This window comes from Cyclopterus lumpus, chromosome 12, assembly GCF_009769545.1.
Source record: "Cyclopterus lumpus isolate fCycLum1 chromosome 12, fCycLum1.pri, whole genome shotgun sequence".
NCBI lineage: Eukaryota > Metazoa > Chordata > Actinopteri > Perciformes > Cyclopteridae > Cyclopterus > Cyclopterus lumpus.
In genome coordinates, this window is record NC_046977.1 from 2,922,879 (window position 1) to 2,940,378 (window position 17,500).

At 40.8% G+C, this 17,500-nt stretch overlaps 4 protein-coding genes across 7 annotated transcripts in view; 2 read left to right on the forward strand and 2 right to left on the reverse strand.

Moving 5' to 3' along the window:
- nudcd3 (NudC domain containing 3) overlaps nt 1-969 on the reverse strand; it is a 3,945-nt gene extending 2,976 nt beyond the window's left edge. The window contains exon 1 of the mRNA XM_034547166.1: nt 624-969. Coding sequence (XP_034403057.1) covers nt 624-809 — 186 coding nt within the window. The 5' untranslated portion in view covers nt 810-969. The remainder of the gene's footprint in view (nt 1-623) is intronic.
- A 222-nt stretch (nt 970-1,191) lies between these two features.
- Nucleotides 1,192-4,432, forward strand: mrps24 (mitochondrial ribosomal protein S24). Its single transcript, XM_034547167.1, has 4 exons — nt 1,192-1,434; nt 2,146-2,223; nt 2,914-3,025; nt 3,413-4,432. The coding sequence occupies exons 1-4, from the start codon at nt 1,393-1,395 to the stop codon at nt 3,694-3,696; spliced, it is 516 nt and encodes a 171-aa protein (XP_034403058.1). The 5' UTR covers nt 1,192-1,392; the 3' UTR covers nt 3,697-4,432.
- Nucleotides 4,433-4,937: 505 nt separating this feature from the next.
- gnsb (glucosamine (N-acetyl)-6-sulfatase (Sanfilippo disease IIID), b) lies at nt 4,938-13,010 on the reverse strand. Its single transcript, XM_034547163.1, has 13 exons — nt 12,680-13,010; nt 12,142-12,201; nt 11,467-11,670; nt 10,878-10,934; nt 10,659-10,757; nt 10,147-10,314; nt 9,459-9,541; nt 8,970-9,088; nt 8,774-8,877; nt 8,562-8,663; nt 8,054-8,164; nt 6,569-6,679; nt 4,938-6,279 (listed from the first exon to the last, which is right to left on the reverse strand). Exons 1-13 carry the CDS (start codon nt 12,836-12,838, stop codon nt 6,130-6,132), a joined length of 1,527 nt encoding a protein of 508 aa, XP_034403054.1. The 5' UTR covers nt 12,839-13,010; the 3' UTR covers nt 4,938-6,129.
- A 1,076-nt stretch (nt 13,011-14,086) lies between these two features.
- ash2l (ash2 like, histone lysine methyltransferase complex subunit) overlaps nt 14,087-17,500 on the forward strand; it is a 12,015-nt gene continuing 8,601 nt past the window's right edge. For 2 of the 4 annotated variants that reach the window (XM_034547158.1, XM_034547160.1), the window contains exons 1-6: nt 14,087-14,194; nt 15,293-15,354; nt 15,451-15,596; nt 16,142-16,230; nt 16,314-16,408; nt 16,996-17,091. In XM_034547158.1, coding sequence (XP_034403049.1) covers nt 14,131-14,194; nt 15,293-15,354; nt 15,451-15,596; nt 16,142-16,230; nt 16,314-16,408; nt 16,996-17,091 — 552 coding nt within the window. In that variant the 5' untranslated portion in view covers nt 14,087-14,130. The remainder of the gene's footprint in view (nt 14,195-15,292; nt 15,355-15,450; nt 15,597-16,141; nt 16,231-16,313; nt 16,409-16,995; nt 17,092-17,500) is intronic. The other 2 variants (XM_034547159.1, XM_034547161.1) reach the window with 1 other exon arrangement.

Sequence of the window (17,500 nt, forward strand, 5' to 3'; positions counted from 1 at the left end):
AAATATAAATTAATGTGTATATATATATATATATATATATATATATACACACACACATAAACAAAAAATATAAATATATTTATTCAAAAAGAAAAACATTAACAACTTTTTCTGGTGATAATATTGTATTTTGGTGCCTCTGATGACTGAAGAATACCTTTTAATATTTCATTTCAAATGAATATCCATCAGTTTAGAAGTGACGGAAAAATATTAAAAACAAAAAAAGGAAAACAGACCCAATTGAATACAATATGCAAATACGCCACATCGTCATATGCAACTAAGTTATACACGTTTATAAGGGATGGCAGTTAGTAATGACAGTTGTGTAATAAATCATATCCCTTCATGAAGGTTATAAAGTTTATGTTTTGTTAATTTAACCGTTTCATTTTGGAGGCTGTTTCACGTGCGTGAAATTAATGATGTTCACCATATCAACTTCTACTTTTGTACCTTTACAAAATAAAAACACCTCTATTATTGTATCCATCTGTAAAATATCACAATAACCAAACCACACAATCCTGTCAGAGGAGGTCATATCGAGAAAATAAATGTTTAGTGGCGAATACTAATAATATCAATACAGGTGCCATTTAAAAAGGGTCGCACGTCACCTTCAACACCATCTTCTCCGCCACCCCGGGGGGGAAGCCCATCTTCTCGTTGGGGGCCGACAGCAGGCGATAGAAGTCCGTCTTGCGGTACAGAAACCCGAAATAAACCTGCAGGAAGTCCTTGATGTTCCCGGCGTGCTGCAGGATCCCGAGCAGCGCGTGGTCGTACATCTCCGTCATCTGCATCGCGGCTTTTATTGCGTGTTATCGTCAAACGTCTGATCCAACCGTCAAAGCGTCTCAACCGACGGCCTGCTTCAATAAATATAAGTTTAGATTCGAGTGGAACTCGCCGGGGGAACGTTTTTCTGGTTTCTCCTTACAGAGCAATAACACTTCCGGTACGGCCTTTTCGAAGTAAGTACACCCTTTCCACAAAGATCTCGAAACAATTAACTTTTAACAAAAATACAAATAAAGGATTTGTAATAGGATACGAAATTGTACTATGTAAACATTAACATCTAAAAATAACTATCAGAATACATAATTATAAAGCTCTCTGTTCTTTAAACGATTTATTTGTTCTACATCCGGTTGGTACAGCGCACACAGTCATCCGGTGGAAACAGACGCGCAGCTGTCGCATAAACAGTTCCCGTGTTCACGCTTAGCTCGCCGGAGAAACAACATATTTCCTATTTAAACACGAGTTATAATCATTTAGTCGCGTTAGTTTTAATTAATCGTTAAAACTACAACGGGATAAAAAACTAATTTGTGAAAACAGAGGAAACTACGAGCCGAAACGTTCTAATACTCAAAAAACATGGCGGCGTCCTTGAGCAGCGCAGCGAGCGCGAGTCTGCTGGTCGGTAACAATCATATTTAAACGTTTACGATATTTATATGAAGTCGTTTTGACGTCGTAGCAGATCTGTGTGCTCTGGTTTATTCTGCTGCTCCGTTTGAGAGCGTCAACGGGAGCACGGCTTCATGTTAGTCACGTTAACGTTGGATACCTCTGAGTTTAACATATCAATATATCTTTTTTAACGTTTATATACATATATATACATATTTGTATGTATGTATGTATATATATACACTGTATATTATATATATATATATATTTGTGTATATATATATATAAACATATTTGTGTGTGTGTGTGTGTGTATATATATATATATTTGTGTGTATATATATATATATATTTGTGTATATATATATATAAACATATTTGTGTGTGTGTATATATATAATATATATATATATATATACACTGTATATTATATATATATATATATTTGTATATATATATATATTTGTATGTATATATATATATATATATATATATATATAAACATTTGTGTGTGTGTGTGTGTGTGTATATATATATATTTTGCTTATCAGGTAATGTTAGCTAGTTGAAAAGACCATTCAACCACTTTCTTGTGGACTAAACACATGTCTGGTGTTTCCATAATTTCCTCCTCTGGACTCATTTGTTGCCTTTTTAAAAACCTTCAGTTCTCATAACTCGTCCCGGTGTTCTGATGCTTCTGTGTTTCCTCTGCAGAGGACGGCGTTCCGGTCCGGCTCGCTGTGCGGCTCCTCCGGGAGCCGAGCCCTCCACGTGTCTGCAGCGCGCTGCAAGGTAAACGCTCCGGACGCCATCAGAGTTTATTAAGTCACACAAGGACACTTTATTTTATACCTGTACTCACTCGGTCACATGAGTTCTATCATTTACAAAGATATATACCAAAGTTCTTTCTTGTAGAAAGATTTATTGCATATTTAGGATTTGCATGAGCAAAAATAAGCATAAATATATATTGATAGTGAGCCCTCCTGGGTCCCTTAAGGCCTTAAACCCTCGAGGACTTAAACCCTTAAGGTCACCTGTTAAATGGTTTCAGTGAGAGAGACTGAGGGCTTTAAATTATGTAAATATGAATGACGTCAGAAAATATGATGTACAATTGGGGGTATTTATCTCATACTTTAAGTCCCTAACCTACAAGACTCTTTCCTAATGAGATGAGACGTCATTTAAAAGAATCTATTTACTTGTTTTCAATGACAAAATACAATATTTGATAATGTTGTGTTCCATCTTTAATCCGTAATGTTTTTGTGTAAATGTGATATTCCACTGGTTAATCTGTTTTTAATTTAAGATTGCAATGAATTGTGGGTAATTCTCCTGGGCAACCTTGCTTTAAGATGAAGGCTTACGGCCGAGTTCTCAACAAAGATCGTCCTCGCTGACATTTTGCTTCTTTCTTTTTGTCTTTCTTTCCTTCTTTCCTTCTTTCCTTCCTCGTCTTCCTTCCTGTTCCAGAATCAAGCCGCTCGCGCCCGCGTGGGCAAAGGCGACAGACCGCTGACGTACGAGCAGGCGCTGCCGCCGCATCACATCGGCCACCGCAAAGGATGGCTGTCACAGCACCCGAGTGAGCACTAATTAATGATGCAATGTGTGCAATGCATGACACACACAAGAGGAAACGCAACGGCATGCCAACAATACCCTGACTCGTCGGTTTAATGAGTTCCATTTGATGGTTTTACAATTTATTTCTCCAATAGTTAAAATCCAGATTTTCATCCAGAATGAATTGAAGATTCTTTGATACTTTAAAGCCAGTGACCACATGGATGTCTCGTCTCGTCTCGTCTCGTCTCCCTCTCCCTCTCCCTCTCCTCTCCTCTCCTCTCCTCTCCTCTCCTCTCCTCTCCTCTCCTCTCCTCTCCTCTCCTCTCCTCTCCTCTCCTCTCCTCTCCTCTCCTCTCCTCTCCTCTCCTCTCCTCTCCTCTCCTCTCCTCTCCTCTCCTTCCAGGTAACCTGCGAGGTGAGGAGGGCGCGGCCGAGCGGACCGTGGAGGACGTGTTCGTGAGGCGCTTCATGTTCGGGACCTTCCACGGCTGCCTGGCCAACGAGGTCGTGATCAAGCGGCGGGGCAACGTGCTCGTGGTGTGCGCGCTCATGCTGCAGAGGATGCCGCCGCCCAAGTTCTACTTCCTCATCGGCTACTCGGAGGCGCTGCTGTCGCACCTCTACAAATGCCCCGTCAAGCTGGAGGTGCAGACCCTGCAGGACAAAACCGTGTACAAGTACCTCTGAGGTACCAACGGCTGGACTCTGCTCTTTGTTGTTGCTCACGGTGACGTCATCCATCAGCTGCTCTTTGTTGTTGCTCACGGTGACGTCATCCATCAGCTGCTCTTTGTTGGTGCTCACGGTGACGTCATCCATCAGCTGCTCTTTGTTGTTGCTCACGGTGACGTCATCCATCAGCTGCTCTTTGTTGTTGCTCACGGTGACGTCATCCATCAGCTGCTCTTTGTTGTTGCTCACGGTGACGTCATCCCTCAGCTGCTCTTTGTTGTTGCTCACGGTGACGTCATCCATCAGCTGCTCTTTGTTGTTGCTCACGGTGACGTCATCCCTCAGCTGCTCTTTGTTGTTGCTCACGGTGACGTCATCCATCAGCTGCTCTTTGTTGTTGCTCACGGTGACGTCATCCATCAGCTGCTCTTTGTTGTTGCTCACGGTGACGTCATCCATCAGCTGCTCTTTGTTGTTGCTCACGGTGACGTCATCCATCAGCTGTTGTGAATAAAACGGAGTTGAAGATAAATCACGAGTGCTGTTGAAACATGTTTAATGTACTGTGTGTGTGTACTTATACACCGCAGCTCCAGTTCACTAAGCTTCAGCTAATATTTACATTTTGAAATGTAACATAACATCTTTAATTATGTAGCACAAAGCAAACACAAAACTTAACAAATATAAAAACCACAGCAATAAAAGAACAAAAGTAAACAAACGTATTTATTAAAGAAGCCACAGCTGATGTGTCCTTGTCTGATTCATAAAAAGAAACCTAAAATAATGAACACTGTTCCAACTATAATCACCAAACTCAGTGGGTACTTTTTTAATCACCAATTCCCAATTGACCACTAGGGGGCGCCAGCGCTGCAAAAGAGAGTTTAACATAAATTAACGAGCTCCTCATGAAACCCGTTGAAGTGTCAAAGGTCACGTTGGCTTGAACATCAGACTCATCGCTTGTATCTTTTCTTGTTGGGAAAAAATAAACCCGATAACATAGTTTAAAATTGTCAAAACATTCATATTGTACATATGAATGTTTTCTCCACTAAAGATGCAAAGTAAGCCAGATACAGCTGTTATGAAATGTGAACATATAATATAAATAAATATATATATCCACAGAACAAGTTATAATTCTTGACTAATATTGCACATTAACACTTTTTACTAGATTAGTTTAACTTATTTATATCACCGTTAAACACTAAATAGTACTCTGTAGAAGAATCCACACGAGTGCATTTAAATGCTTCTTTTGATTTATTTAAATTTCCTCACAGTGCAAAAAACATTCACATTTAAAGCTCGTGAGCCTCGTCTGTGCAACAAAAACCGTCAACACACAAAGTATGACATCACATTTCCCGTCCTCCGCTTCAATAAAGGCTCTTTATATAAACGTTATTACGTGTAAAATATTAAACATGAGAATTAAAAAAACGTTGTAAAAGTTTTTGACCCGTCTTCAAACCTCGAGGCACAAAAATCGGAGACGACGTTCAAGAAAAGACTGAAATGTCTCAACTTCCTTCATTGGAAGTTCTGCAGAGATTAAAATGCGAGCTCAAAACAGAGGACGCGGGTCGGCGCTGGATGAAAAGATGGCGACCGTCAGGTTAGCCTAGCTTAGCATAAAGACTGGAAACGGGAGGAAAGGGCTGAACTTGTTTTGGCCAAAAGACACCATATTTATTGTGCTAAGCTAACTAGCTGCTGGTTAGCGCTTTATACGGAACAGACGGACACGAGTGAAATTAATCTTCCCTGCAGGAAAGTTAAGAAGCGTATTTCCCAGAATCTCAAACGATCATAAACCTTCGGTTGTGAAAACGGTGAAAAACTAAAATGTTCAGATGTCATTTTGAAACGTGATAATTAAGAAGAACAGAAGTTTACGCTTCGGTCCATGAGCAGAAAGACTGAACGGTAGTTCTGCGTCATATACCGAGGAGTTTATCTTAAATATAATAAACTTTTATTTAGAGATATTTGTGCACAGCTCAGAAGAAGAAAAAACTATTAATTTCACAACATACAAGGAAAAGTTTGAGGTTTTGGGAAATATACTTTCTGGTGGAGGGCGTGTACAAAAACGTGTAAAAGTACAAATGCTATTAATATACAAGGACGATTCCCCATCAACCAAGAAATACCTCCTTGTACAACCGCAATGTGTTTCCAGTTTTTATGCTAAGCTAAGCTGCATATTCAATAAATCGTACACAAGGTATAAATCTCCTCGTCCAGCAGGATGCATTTCCCAAAAATATCAAAACGTGTCCTTCACCAACGGCTCCGCTCTCGCGTCCCCGTAAACCATGAAAGTGAGAAACGGGGAGGACCCCGAAACCGAATCCAGCCGTCCGTTACACTTTAAAAACTTTTTTTCCTCGTGCGACTTCACGAGGCGAGTGAAGCCGGTTAAGCAGACGTCTAGTTGCCGACACGGCAGCTGTCGCCCTGACAGGACTGCAGCTTGATGAGCCGCTGGTTCATCGCCTGCAGGACGGCCGGATCCACCTTCTTCACGATGTTCTCCAGCTGGTGGGGGTCCGACGTCAGGTTGTACACCTCCACGAACGACTGGGGGCACAAAGAGGAGCTGCTGAGCTTCTGGAGAAGTATTCAGATCCTGTACTTCAGTAAAGGTAGTAATACCACACTTGAACATACTACATCAATGCATCATATTCAATAATATCATCAACTTAAAACATTCAACGGAAAAATATCTGGAGATACGAGACAGGAAGGGAAAAACGGTAGTATTATTATAATTATTATTATATGTACCTCTGAGGTGTAGTGGAGAAGAATAAAGTTGCAGAAAATAGAAAAGGTACACATTCAAGGTACTCGAGTACTTTTGTACCTCGCTGTCTGCGAACTCGCAGTACTGGAGGTCGTGCTGGCGCTCGAGCGTGCGGACGCAGGCGTACGTGTTGTTGAAGGCGTCTTCACACACGCAGTCGGGGAAACATTGCTGCAGAACGACAGAGTGAAGTCTGAGTTATTGATCCGTCGATCCACTAAAAGAACGTTCTAAACATGTCGTTGTTGTTCCTAAAGATTCTTTGCTTGAGAACACAGAGTAAATAAAGCACAATATATATATATTTTTTTTAATAGAAACTTGCACCAATATATAGAAAAAAGAAAAATGCACAATATATTTTTAAAACAAAAGAAAATGCACAATTTAAAAACAAAGATGCACAATACACACAACAAATAGAATATTACAAAATATATTAAAAAATAATGCACAATATATACAAACTGAATAATAACATTTAATTAATTAACAAAAGAAACATTGAAACGATGTCATAGTTGAGTGAACAGCCTCAGCTGCCCGTCAGAAAGCTAAAAGGGGTGAAAATATTATAAATATCACGTTCACTTAACCTGATATTTACACTTTTGATTGTCTAAAATACATCCACAGCAGTACTTTACTTTGTGTGCAGTACTCTAGTGTAGTAATACCCTGACTATGTAGAAGTACCTCATACACATCGCTACTGTCCCTTTAAGAGCGTGTAGAAAGAGGACAGACGGGTTTTCCCTCAGGTCTCTTTGATGTCCTCTGAGCTCGTTAAAGTTTTGAGCTCGTTAAAGTTTTGGTCACATGATGAGGTGACATTTTAAACATTGCTGTTGAGGACATGAACAGGATTTACATGTTTATTTTAAAAGGGCCGCTTATAATCTCCTCATGAACTACTTTGGGGTGAAGAGCCGAGAGGTTGAAAGTCGCACCCTGATGGCTGGTTTTATAGCAGCTTTAGGAGAGAGACAATTTAATCATTTACGGTGAGTTTTCTGTACATTTACTGTGTGTTTTCTGTACATTTACTGTGTGTTCTCTGTACATTTACTGTGTGTTTTCTGTACATTTACGGTGTGTTTTCTGTACATTTACAGTGTGTTCTCTGTACATTTATTGTGTGTTTTCTGTACATTTACGGTGTGTTCTCTGTACATTTACAGTGTGTTTTCTGTACATTTACAGTGTGTTTTCTGTACATTTACTGTGTGTTCTCTGTACATTTACGGTGTGTTCTCTGTACATTTACAGTGTGTTTTCTGTACATTTACTTTGTTTTACCTCTGCAGGTCGAGTCTGCACAGACCTCTTCATGACCATGCGATGTGATGGAAAGCTCCGGAACAGCGACTGACTAAACCTCGCTGTGAGATCATTTGAATACAAACAGCAGAGAGAGGAAAGAGAAGCTTCCTCTTTCTTGCACAATGGGCTTTTTCTTTCAAAGCCATTAAAGAATGGCATAAACTCCCACTTCTTTTTAAGATACATGTGTTTTTGTACATGGTGCCCATGATGGATACTCACAGACAGTCCGGGGCCCAGTTTGGGACAAGAGGGATCGGACGTTTGATGCCCTTCCCCGGTGTACTCCACGAGGAAAAAGGGCCGAGCGGTGCCGTTACGCAGAGAAGGGGCCTGTTTTTAAGATGGAGGAAAAAGGAACTTTTAGGAAAATAGGTATTCAAATTGGGAGAAAATATAAATAAAATTTTTTAAAAAATTAAATATATATATATATATATATATATATATATATATATATATATATATATACACACTTTAAATAAATTAAATACAAATATATATATATATATATATTCTTATTTTTTAAATATATATTTATGTTTCTATTGTCTTTGTGTATTTTTTATTGTTAGCGTAAATGTACAGCTCTCACAATCTGCATTTCATTCCTTCCTGCAGATTATCTTTAATTACATATTAGTTGTACATAACTGTATATATTTAACTAGATAAATGTGTACTTAAAGTAAAGTAAAAGTCACAATATAAAACAAAAGCAGCAGCTGACCATCAGAGGGAGGAACGACTGTCCGTCCACGTTCACAGACGACAGGTTGGTCCCAGAAATGTCCAGTATGGTCGGAGCCAGATCGATATTCAACACCGGAGCCTGAAGGAGGTCGAGGACACGCGGGGTCAACAGCTGTGTGTGTGCATGTGCACGTGTGTGTATGTGTGTGTGTGTGTGTGTGTGTGTGTGTGTGTGTGTGCGCGTCCGACCTGCAGTGTCTGCTTGGGTTTGATTCCCGGGCCGCGGACCATGAGCGGGACCCGGATGTCGAACTCGTACAGCTGCCTCTTATCGATGGGCAGCGAGAACTGACCTGGGAACAGTGAGGACATGGAGGTTGAGGACAGAGCAGGAAGTGCGTTCGTGTTGGAGTCGTGCGAGGAGGACGAGCGGCGGGGCTCGAACCCGTGTGGTAGCCGTTGTCCGAGGTGTAGAAGACGTAGGTGTTGTTCAGCTCCTTGATGCTGTCCAGCTTCTGGACCAGCGCCTCCACCATGTCGTCCACAGACAGCAGCGTCTGCCACCTGCAGTCACAGTTGATGTAATTAGAATATTGTGTGCATTTTATGCTCTTCTTTTTAAAGCTAATCTATTTATTTTATTGTATATTTCTATTTTACAATCATGTTTCGTGACTTTTTGCACAATCCAATTTTTGTTTGGCAAATTCCTTGAATGTGAAAACATAATTTTTTGGCATCAACGTAATAAAAACGCAAAAGAAATGCCACAAAAAGGTTTTGAAATCAATCTGCTACACGTTCCTTTATTTTTCACAGCTTTCTTTACCGTTTGAATGTAATAAAATGCAAACATTGAGAAATCCTGCACCTTCATTCAAACATAACTTCTACCCAAACCTCGAGCTGAAAGAGAAATGTTGAGCAGTTTCACCTCTTCCTGTACGCGCTGTCCAGGAAGTTGAGGGAGCTCTCGGGCATCGGGTTGACGGGCTGACGCAGCAGCCAGTGTTTGTCCTGAAAAAAAAGACCAGTTATCATATTTAAAGTTATGACGAGGAACGTTCATGTTGTGTTGGTTCTGGCCCCCCCTGTGGACTAAAGTGGTAGTGTTGGTTCTGACGCCCCCTGTGGACTAAAGTGGTAGTGTTGGTTCTGGTGCCCCCTGTGGACTAAAGTGGTAGTGTTGGTTCTGACGCCCCCTGTGGACTAAAGTGGTAGTGTTCGTTCTGACGCCCCCTGTGGACTAAAGTGGTAGTGTTGGTTCTGGTGCCCCCTGTGGACTAAAGTGGTAGTGTTGGTTCTGGTGTCCCCTGTGGACTAAAGTGGTAGTGTTGGTTCTGGTGCCCCCTGTGGACTAAAGTGGTAGTGTTGGTTATGGCGCCCCCTGTGGACTAAAGTGGTAGTGTTGGTTCTGGCGCCCCCTGTGGACTAAAGTGGTAGTGTTGGTTCTGGCGCCCCCTGTGGACTAAAGTGGTAGTGTTGGTTCTGGCGCCCCCTGTGGACTAAAGTGGTAGTGTTGGTTCTGGCGCCCCCTGTGGACTAAAGTGGTAGTGTTGGTTCTGGCGCCCCCTGTGGACTAAAGTGGTAGTGTTGGTTCTGGCGCCCCCTGTAGACCCCACCTTGCCGGCCTTGTCGAAGCTCCCGTCTCGGGGGGCTTTGACGTCGGCGAACTGCTTCTCGTACTGCGGCGCCGCCGTCCATGGCGAATGAGGAGCCGGAGGAGCCAGCATGAGGAAGAACGGGTGCTGGGGGCTCCGGTCGTCCAGGAAGTGGAGGGAGCGGTTCGTCTGCATGGAGGAAGGAAGGAAGGAGGGAGGAGGAGTCGAGAAGGAACACAAGACTTTTTAAAAACAGTTAAGACGTAAACAACAAGCGGAGTTATTGTTATCCAGCTCCTCGATCCGCTAGCGTCTCCTTAGCACGTTAGCATGCTGACGTTAGCATTTAGCTCGAAGCTCCAATGTGCAGCTCGTAAAAGTCACAAATTCATCACCATTACCTGCTTTTCATGCATTTTACACCTGGGAGCCGGTTGATGATTGACACAAAGAACTGATTTCAGACCGTTTGAAGGTGAACGGTCTTTCTTTCCATCCCATAAAACGGGTTTAAACCGCCGGTTCAGACTTACGATGAGGTCCGTGAGGTAGTCCGCCTCGTAGACGTCTCCGTGCTTCTCCTCTTTGCCGTTGACGGACAGCGTGTAGTTGTAGTACTGAGAGTTCCCCACCTGCAACGCACGGAGTAGTATTTGTACGAGCATACGTAGTATTTGTACGAGCATACGTAGTATTTGTACTAGCATACGTAGTATTTGTACGAGCATACGTAGTATTTGTACGCGTCTCACCAGTGCGTGCCACTGGTCCCAGCCGGGTGGAACATGGCCCACGTCTTTCTTCCCGTACTGAAGGCAAAGAAAACAAAAAAAGAAAACAGAATCCAATATTAAATTTAAGAGCGTTAAATATAGTTTTAGTTGTTGCAGTAATTATTTATTTAATTGACGGTCACAGCCAGAAGCTGTAAAAACACGACGTTATGGTCAGATTTTCATCTTTCCAACGGTCCTTGAACACATCGGTCAGAAAAAGAAAAAAAAAGCCCAAAATGTTGAATAAAAAAATATTCTTCACGTCTCATTTAAAATCTCTCCGTAAATAAACCGTTAACTTTAATCAGATTGTGTTAAAAACATTAAATTCTGAGCGCCTCGGTGAAACTATGACGTCATCGTCGAGTCACCCGAGACCCAAAAGTCACCTGACAACAAATCAGAGAAACTCTGACTGAACTTCAGGAAGTGAGGGAGAGGAAAGAGGATGTAAATATGAGAATAGTTTTAATATTTATACCGCGTAAAGCCGCCGTAGATTCTCGTTTCTGTTGCGATTAAATTAAATTAAAACCCTGCAGCACGCCGAGCTCACGAGTCTCACCTGGTTCAGGTATTTCCCAGCGAAGAAGGTCTGGTACTTCTGCTTGCCGAGGAAGACGGGGAAGGCCGAGGCCTCGGGCCCCTGCTGCCACGCGGCGCTGGAGCAGTTCCCCGACAGGGAGTTGTTCCTCACCTCGTGGTTGTGGGGGTACCGACCCGTCAGCACGCTGCTCCTGCTGGGGCAGCACAGCGGGGTCACCGTGAACTGAGGAGGAGGAAGAAGAGGAGGAAGAGGAAGAGGAAGAAGAGGAAGAGGGGATGATGAAAGAGGAGCGTGACAGTGGAGGGGAAGACGTGTTAACACCTGCAGTTTCAACACATTTAAAACATGACACATGACACATCAAAAAGGTCAAAGTACAGGGGATATATATATATATATATATATATATATATATATATATATATATATATATATATATATATATATATATATGTCGGGGTCACCAGGTATTTGTGAATCTGTTCTCATCTTTGTGAAATAATGTTTATTTAATTCAATGTGTTTTCCACTTGCGTGGTGCGTTCAAGCGCTACGCGGTATAAACTAAACCAGATATACTTTAAGTGGTTACATAAAAATGACAAATTAAAAAAAGATAATTTAGAATTTTTTTAGGGACACAAAAGACGCACACACACACACGCACACACACACTATAATAAATGTACTCACCGCGTTCACAAATGTTGCTCCTGCGTCTCCAATCAAAGCTTTCGTCTTCTTCATGGGAATCTGAACAGAAACAATATGAACTTTAATCCTTCATGAATGTGTGTGAAACTCTAACAGCTGGAACTCATTCAATTATTTAACTAACTTCTTATTTATTGTGTATTATTTATTGTTTCCTTTGCTCCAATTATTGTCCCGTTTGAATTTCTCTGATAACTTGCCTTCTGTAGGTAAATAAATAAATAATCATGTTGAAATAGTTGCAGATTAACTTTGAATTGATTAATCAATATTAAGCAGTAAAACAGCTTCCTGCATTCACAGAAACAGCACGAGGGCCCAACTTCTGCATTTCATGGACATCAAGGCGATAAGAACCCCATAAAGTATAATAATAGTAATGCGAGGAAGAAACAAACAATAAACAGGTAAAAGTAACAATGGCAGCCTCCTGTAAACACACGTGTGTGTGTGTGTGTGTGTGTCTGCAGGTAGAAGGCTCGCGCACAGATCAACACAGGTGAGGCCGTCGACTCACCATCCCCCCCAGGTGAACGTCCTGGTCGTCGGCCAGGATGAGGATGATGTTGCTCGGTCCGCCGCCGGCCGCCGCGCACCTGACGCAGCAGGTGAGCAGCAGCAGCGGCGCGAGGACACGGGCTCGTGTCGCTGCTGGTCCGCGTCTCTCACCCGCCATTTGAGAGGGAGGTTTGAATGGGGGGGTAGGGGGGGGGGGGGGGGGGGGGGGGGGGGGTCACGCAGCCGCACGCGCGCCCGTGTGAAGCCTGCAGAAGCTCGGTTTCGTTTCCTGCTCCGGGAGGACCTGCTGCTGGGGGTGCGCGTGCTGCAAGCGAGAAGTTTGAGGAAGTGGAGCCGAGTTGTTTTGGGGGTCATATGATCAGCTGGAGTGGGCGGAGTCAGAGGACACATTGTACGACATGTACTTTACGACTTCTGTGTACTGGAAAGTACTGCGGGTACTTAGTTACTGTGCACCCACTTATTTCAATTAATTCTGACTTTTCTTTTTTACATAACTGTAAAATAGATAGAGACATTTTTTTTCCCCGATCCTTTAGATTCATTGAGGAAATTAGACCGGTTTGAATATCAAATTATATAATGATGACACTGTTTCTCAAACTTGTATAGTGCAATGTCATAAATGTAATATCAATATTGACTGATACTGTTTCAGTCTCTTGCTGTAGATGTATTTTCATGAAAAATAAAACTAAATGTAAACAGAAGGAGGATCTGAAAACCACTCATATTCCCACGTATTTCCCCTTAAACAGCTTCAGAGTTACTGTAGATCAAATGGTTTATCTCAGTGTTTCACATTATTATATTCTTTTTATTTAAAGAATTCTGACGGCAGGATAATCTTCCTTTTCAAGCGCTTCCTAAAAGATTGTAAAATATTTCAATCCAAACATTATCGTGCAATAACATCATCGTTTAAAAAAAATTATATTTCATGTGCCTTAAGTTGAGTCATGAACGTTTCACATTATTATTATTATTATAATTCTTTGCGATTTAAGGTGACATATTTGATATCTTTGTGATGTTTTGGTCTTCGCGTTTTTAGTGGTCCTACTGTGTACAAATGTTGTTGCTTTTATACATGCATAGACGATTATATATATATAATATTATAACAACACATATGTATTAATAATAGTATTAAAACATTGTTTGTCCAGGCTGCTCTTGTTATGGGCTCTTTGTCTATTGTCTGTATAATGTAACTAATTCCTTTCATAGACTTTTGCTAAATAAAGCTAATTCTTATTAAGATACTTTCTTTATTATCTGGAGAAGTTTATTTATTTCAATATCACTTTCGTTCAGAATGGACGTAAGGTGCAGTTCCCCCGAGAGCCTGCGGTGGCGCTGCTGAGCTGACCTCACTGCTAACGGCAACCCGGAAGTTGATGCGCGAGACGATTTTCCTTTTTTTTCTTCCTCCATTGATTTGAAAACATGGCGTCGGAAGCAGAGGCGGGCAGTGCCGCTACGACGGAACCGGACGCCGCAGACGGGTACGTGCGCGTCCAGCCCGGTGCCTCGCGTGGCCGTGAACACCTCGGCTCTGGTTCTGGTTCTGGTTCTTCACGGGACCGACAATAACGACGTTTTAAGCTCCTTTTTTAAGCCGGAAACGCGGTTTAGAAAAACGGGCTCGCTGACGTCAGCGCCCCACTGGCTCCCGGAGAGGGCGAGCTCGCGCTCCGGCTGCGGCTCCGCTGCTCTTTGTGAGGGGGAGACGGGTCCACGTCTCTCGGCTCCACGTCGCCCGGTCTGCCGGCCGCGCACGGGGCCACACCGCGATGCTCTGCATGCATTGACGTGCCCCGTAATAAGAACCGTGCGTGTCAGGTGTGAACTGTGCACGCCGGACTGCGTTGGGAAGAAAAAAAAAAACGTCCGTTTTTAGCGAACGTGATGTATTTTGTTAGTGGTATTTAATAAGTAGTATTCACGTCATGTACTGGCGCTGAAGTCGTAGTACATCGCTGCAGACATATTCTGTTTCACGTCCTGTATTTAAAAAAAAGTGCCCGAAGTAAAAATGGTGTGTGTGTGTGTGTGTGTGTGTGTGTGTGTGTGTGTGTGTGTGTGTGTGTGTGTGTGTGTGTGTGTGTGTGTGTGTGTGTGTGTGTGTGTGTGTGTGTGTGTGTGTGTGTGTGTGTGTGTGTGTGTGTGTGTGTGTGTGTGTGTGTGTGTGTGTGTGTGTGTGTGTGTGTGTGTGTGTGTGTGTGTGTGTGTGTGTGTGTGTGTGTGTGTGTGTGTGTGTGTGTGTGTGTGTGTGTGTGTGTGTGATATAAGATAATCCTTTATTCGTCCCGCATCGTGGGAAATAAAGGATGTGTGTGTATATATACACAGTGTGTGTGTTATTTATATATATATGTGTGTATATATATATATATATATATATGTGTGTATATATATACATACACACACATATATATATATATATATATATATATAAAACTTTTAAAGTGTGAAGGAATATCCTGAGTATTCTAACCGGTCCAGTTTCATCGTCAATTTTTACTCGGCGGTGTGAATTTTTCATCTCTTTATGGAGCCCAGTAAACATTTCATCATCTCATTTAAACTTTCTGCTGATCGGATCTTTCTGCATTCAGGGAAGTACCCGCCAGCATGGACACGGAGTCATCCAACGGCAAAGAGGGGCTGGTAACACACACACATATACACACATATTTATTAAATATGACTTTTTACCCTTTGTGTGTCTTCTGTCATTACTGTGTTTATCTTTGTGTCTCGCAGGAAACGGCCGGCGAGGGCTCCGAGGCCGCGGACGCTCTGACCGGATCCGGAGACGAGGAGAGCGGGAGGCAGCTGGGGGAGGTGGAGCTGCAGTGCGCCCTGTGCATGAAGTGGTTCACCGCGGACACGTTCGCCATCGACACCGCGTACGTACGGCCGGGTTCACACCACAACACAGTCCTGGTAGTCTCAGGACGCAACCTCTTTTGGCTGCATCGCTGCACTCCTGTTTTGTTAGTTAATTAAATCAAATATTATTATTCTATTCTATTTATTGTGCATTTTTTTCCTCTTTTTTTTTATTCTATTTTTTTATATATTGTGCATTTTGTCTTATTTTATTTTTTTGTATACATTGTGTATTTTTACTTTTCATGTTACATTTTTTTTATATATATATTTTTTTTTCTTCTTCTTATTATTCTATTTATATATTGTGCATTTATCTTATTCTATTCTAATTTTGTTTTTATTGTGCATTCTTTATATTATATACTATTTTTTTGTATATAGTGTGCATTTCTTTTATTATTATATTATATTCTTTTCTTTTTTCTTATTCTATTTTTTTGTGTGTATATATATATATATATATATATATATAGTGCATTTTTTATTTTATATTATATTTTTTGTATATATTGTGCATCTCCTTCTTATTTAATTTATTTAATGTACCTCCTCTCTGCAGCACGTGCCTTCCTTTCATGACCAACTACGTGTTTCACTGCAACGTCTGCCACCACAGCGGCAACACCTACTTCCTCCGGAAACAAGCCAGTAGGTGTCTGCACACCTGGTGCATCCTGAGCATTCATAAATATGTATTTATTGATTTATTAATACGTTGTTTGTGTTTGCAGACCTGAAGGAGATGTGTCTCACAGCGCTGGCCAACCTGACGTGGAGGTCCAGGACCCAAGACGAGCACCCAAAGACCATGTTCTCTAAAGACAAGGTGACCGCGTCGTCACGGAAACAAGCATTTATTGCAATTATTGCTAAAATAATACCATTTGGAATCACATTGCATATTAAATGGTAATTAAGCTGTAATAAATATAAACTACACACTCAGATTTAAGATTATTGTCTAATATACGGATGCTCCTTATGAATCAGTCTGATTTTAAATGATCATTAATACCCGTATACTATCATAAAAAAAACTTGGATGTTCTCATGCTCAGATCAGATTTATTATATATTATATATATTATTATCCTTCACATATTTGCTTTGTAAGTGTCTGTTTACTCTTATTTTAATTCATCTGTTTTCTACGTCTGCGTTCATGTCTTTATTATAAGTTTTTGTTCATAATACTTGTTCTAAAGTTCTGTTTATTGTTTACCATATTTATCTATTATTTCTCTGTTTATTATTTTGTTTTATTCTATGTTCATTGTATTTACCACACATAAAAATAAATTATTTAAATGTCCCTTTGCTCCTTTAGACACAACAAGTCTAATTATGCAACTATTAACTAAATATATAAAGATTTTCTGGTAATATTTGCATATTTCCCATGTCTCCCTGCAGGATATCATCCCGTTCATTGACAAGTACTGGGAGTGCATGACGACCCGGCAGAGACCGGGGAAGCTCACGTGGCCCAACAACATCGTGAAGACGATGGTAACAATGGAGTATTTTATTATTGTTTATATTATTATGTAGAATATATATATATATATATATATATATATATATATATATATATATATATATTTTTTTTTTTGCACAAAAGCAGCACTTTAAATATTGTTTTCTAGAGATCTGTAGATAAGTTTCTTATAATAAAAAATCATTCTGCATGAAAAAAAAATCTTTATATATTTATTGTAGTATTTAGGATTATTTTAAATGAGTCGATTAAAACAAATATTTAAATGTGTATTTAGTATTTTAAATGAGTAGATTAAAAAAATCTTTAAATGTGTATTGCAGTATTTAGTATTATTTAAAAATAAATCTTTTAATATTTATTGTAGTATTTTGTATTTTAAATGACTAGATTAAAAAAATCTTTAAATATTTATTGTAG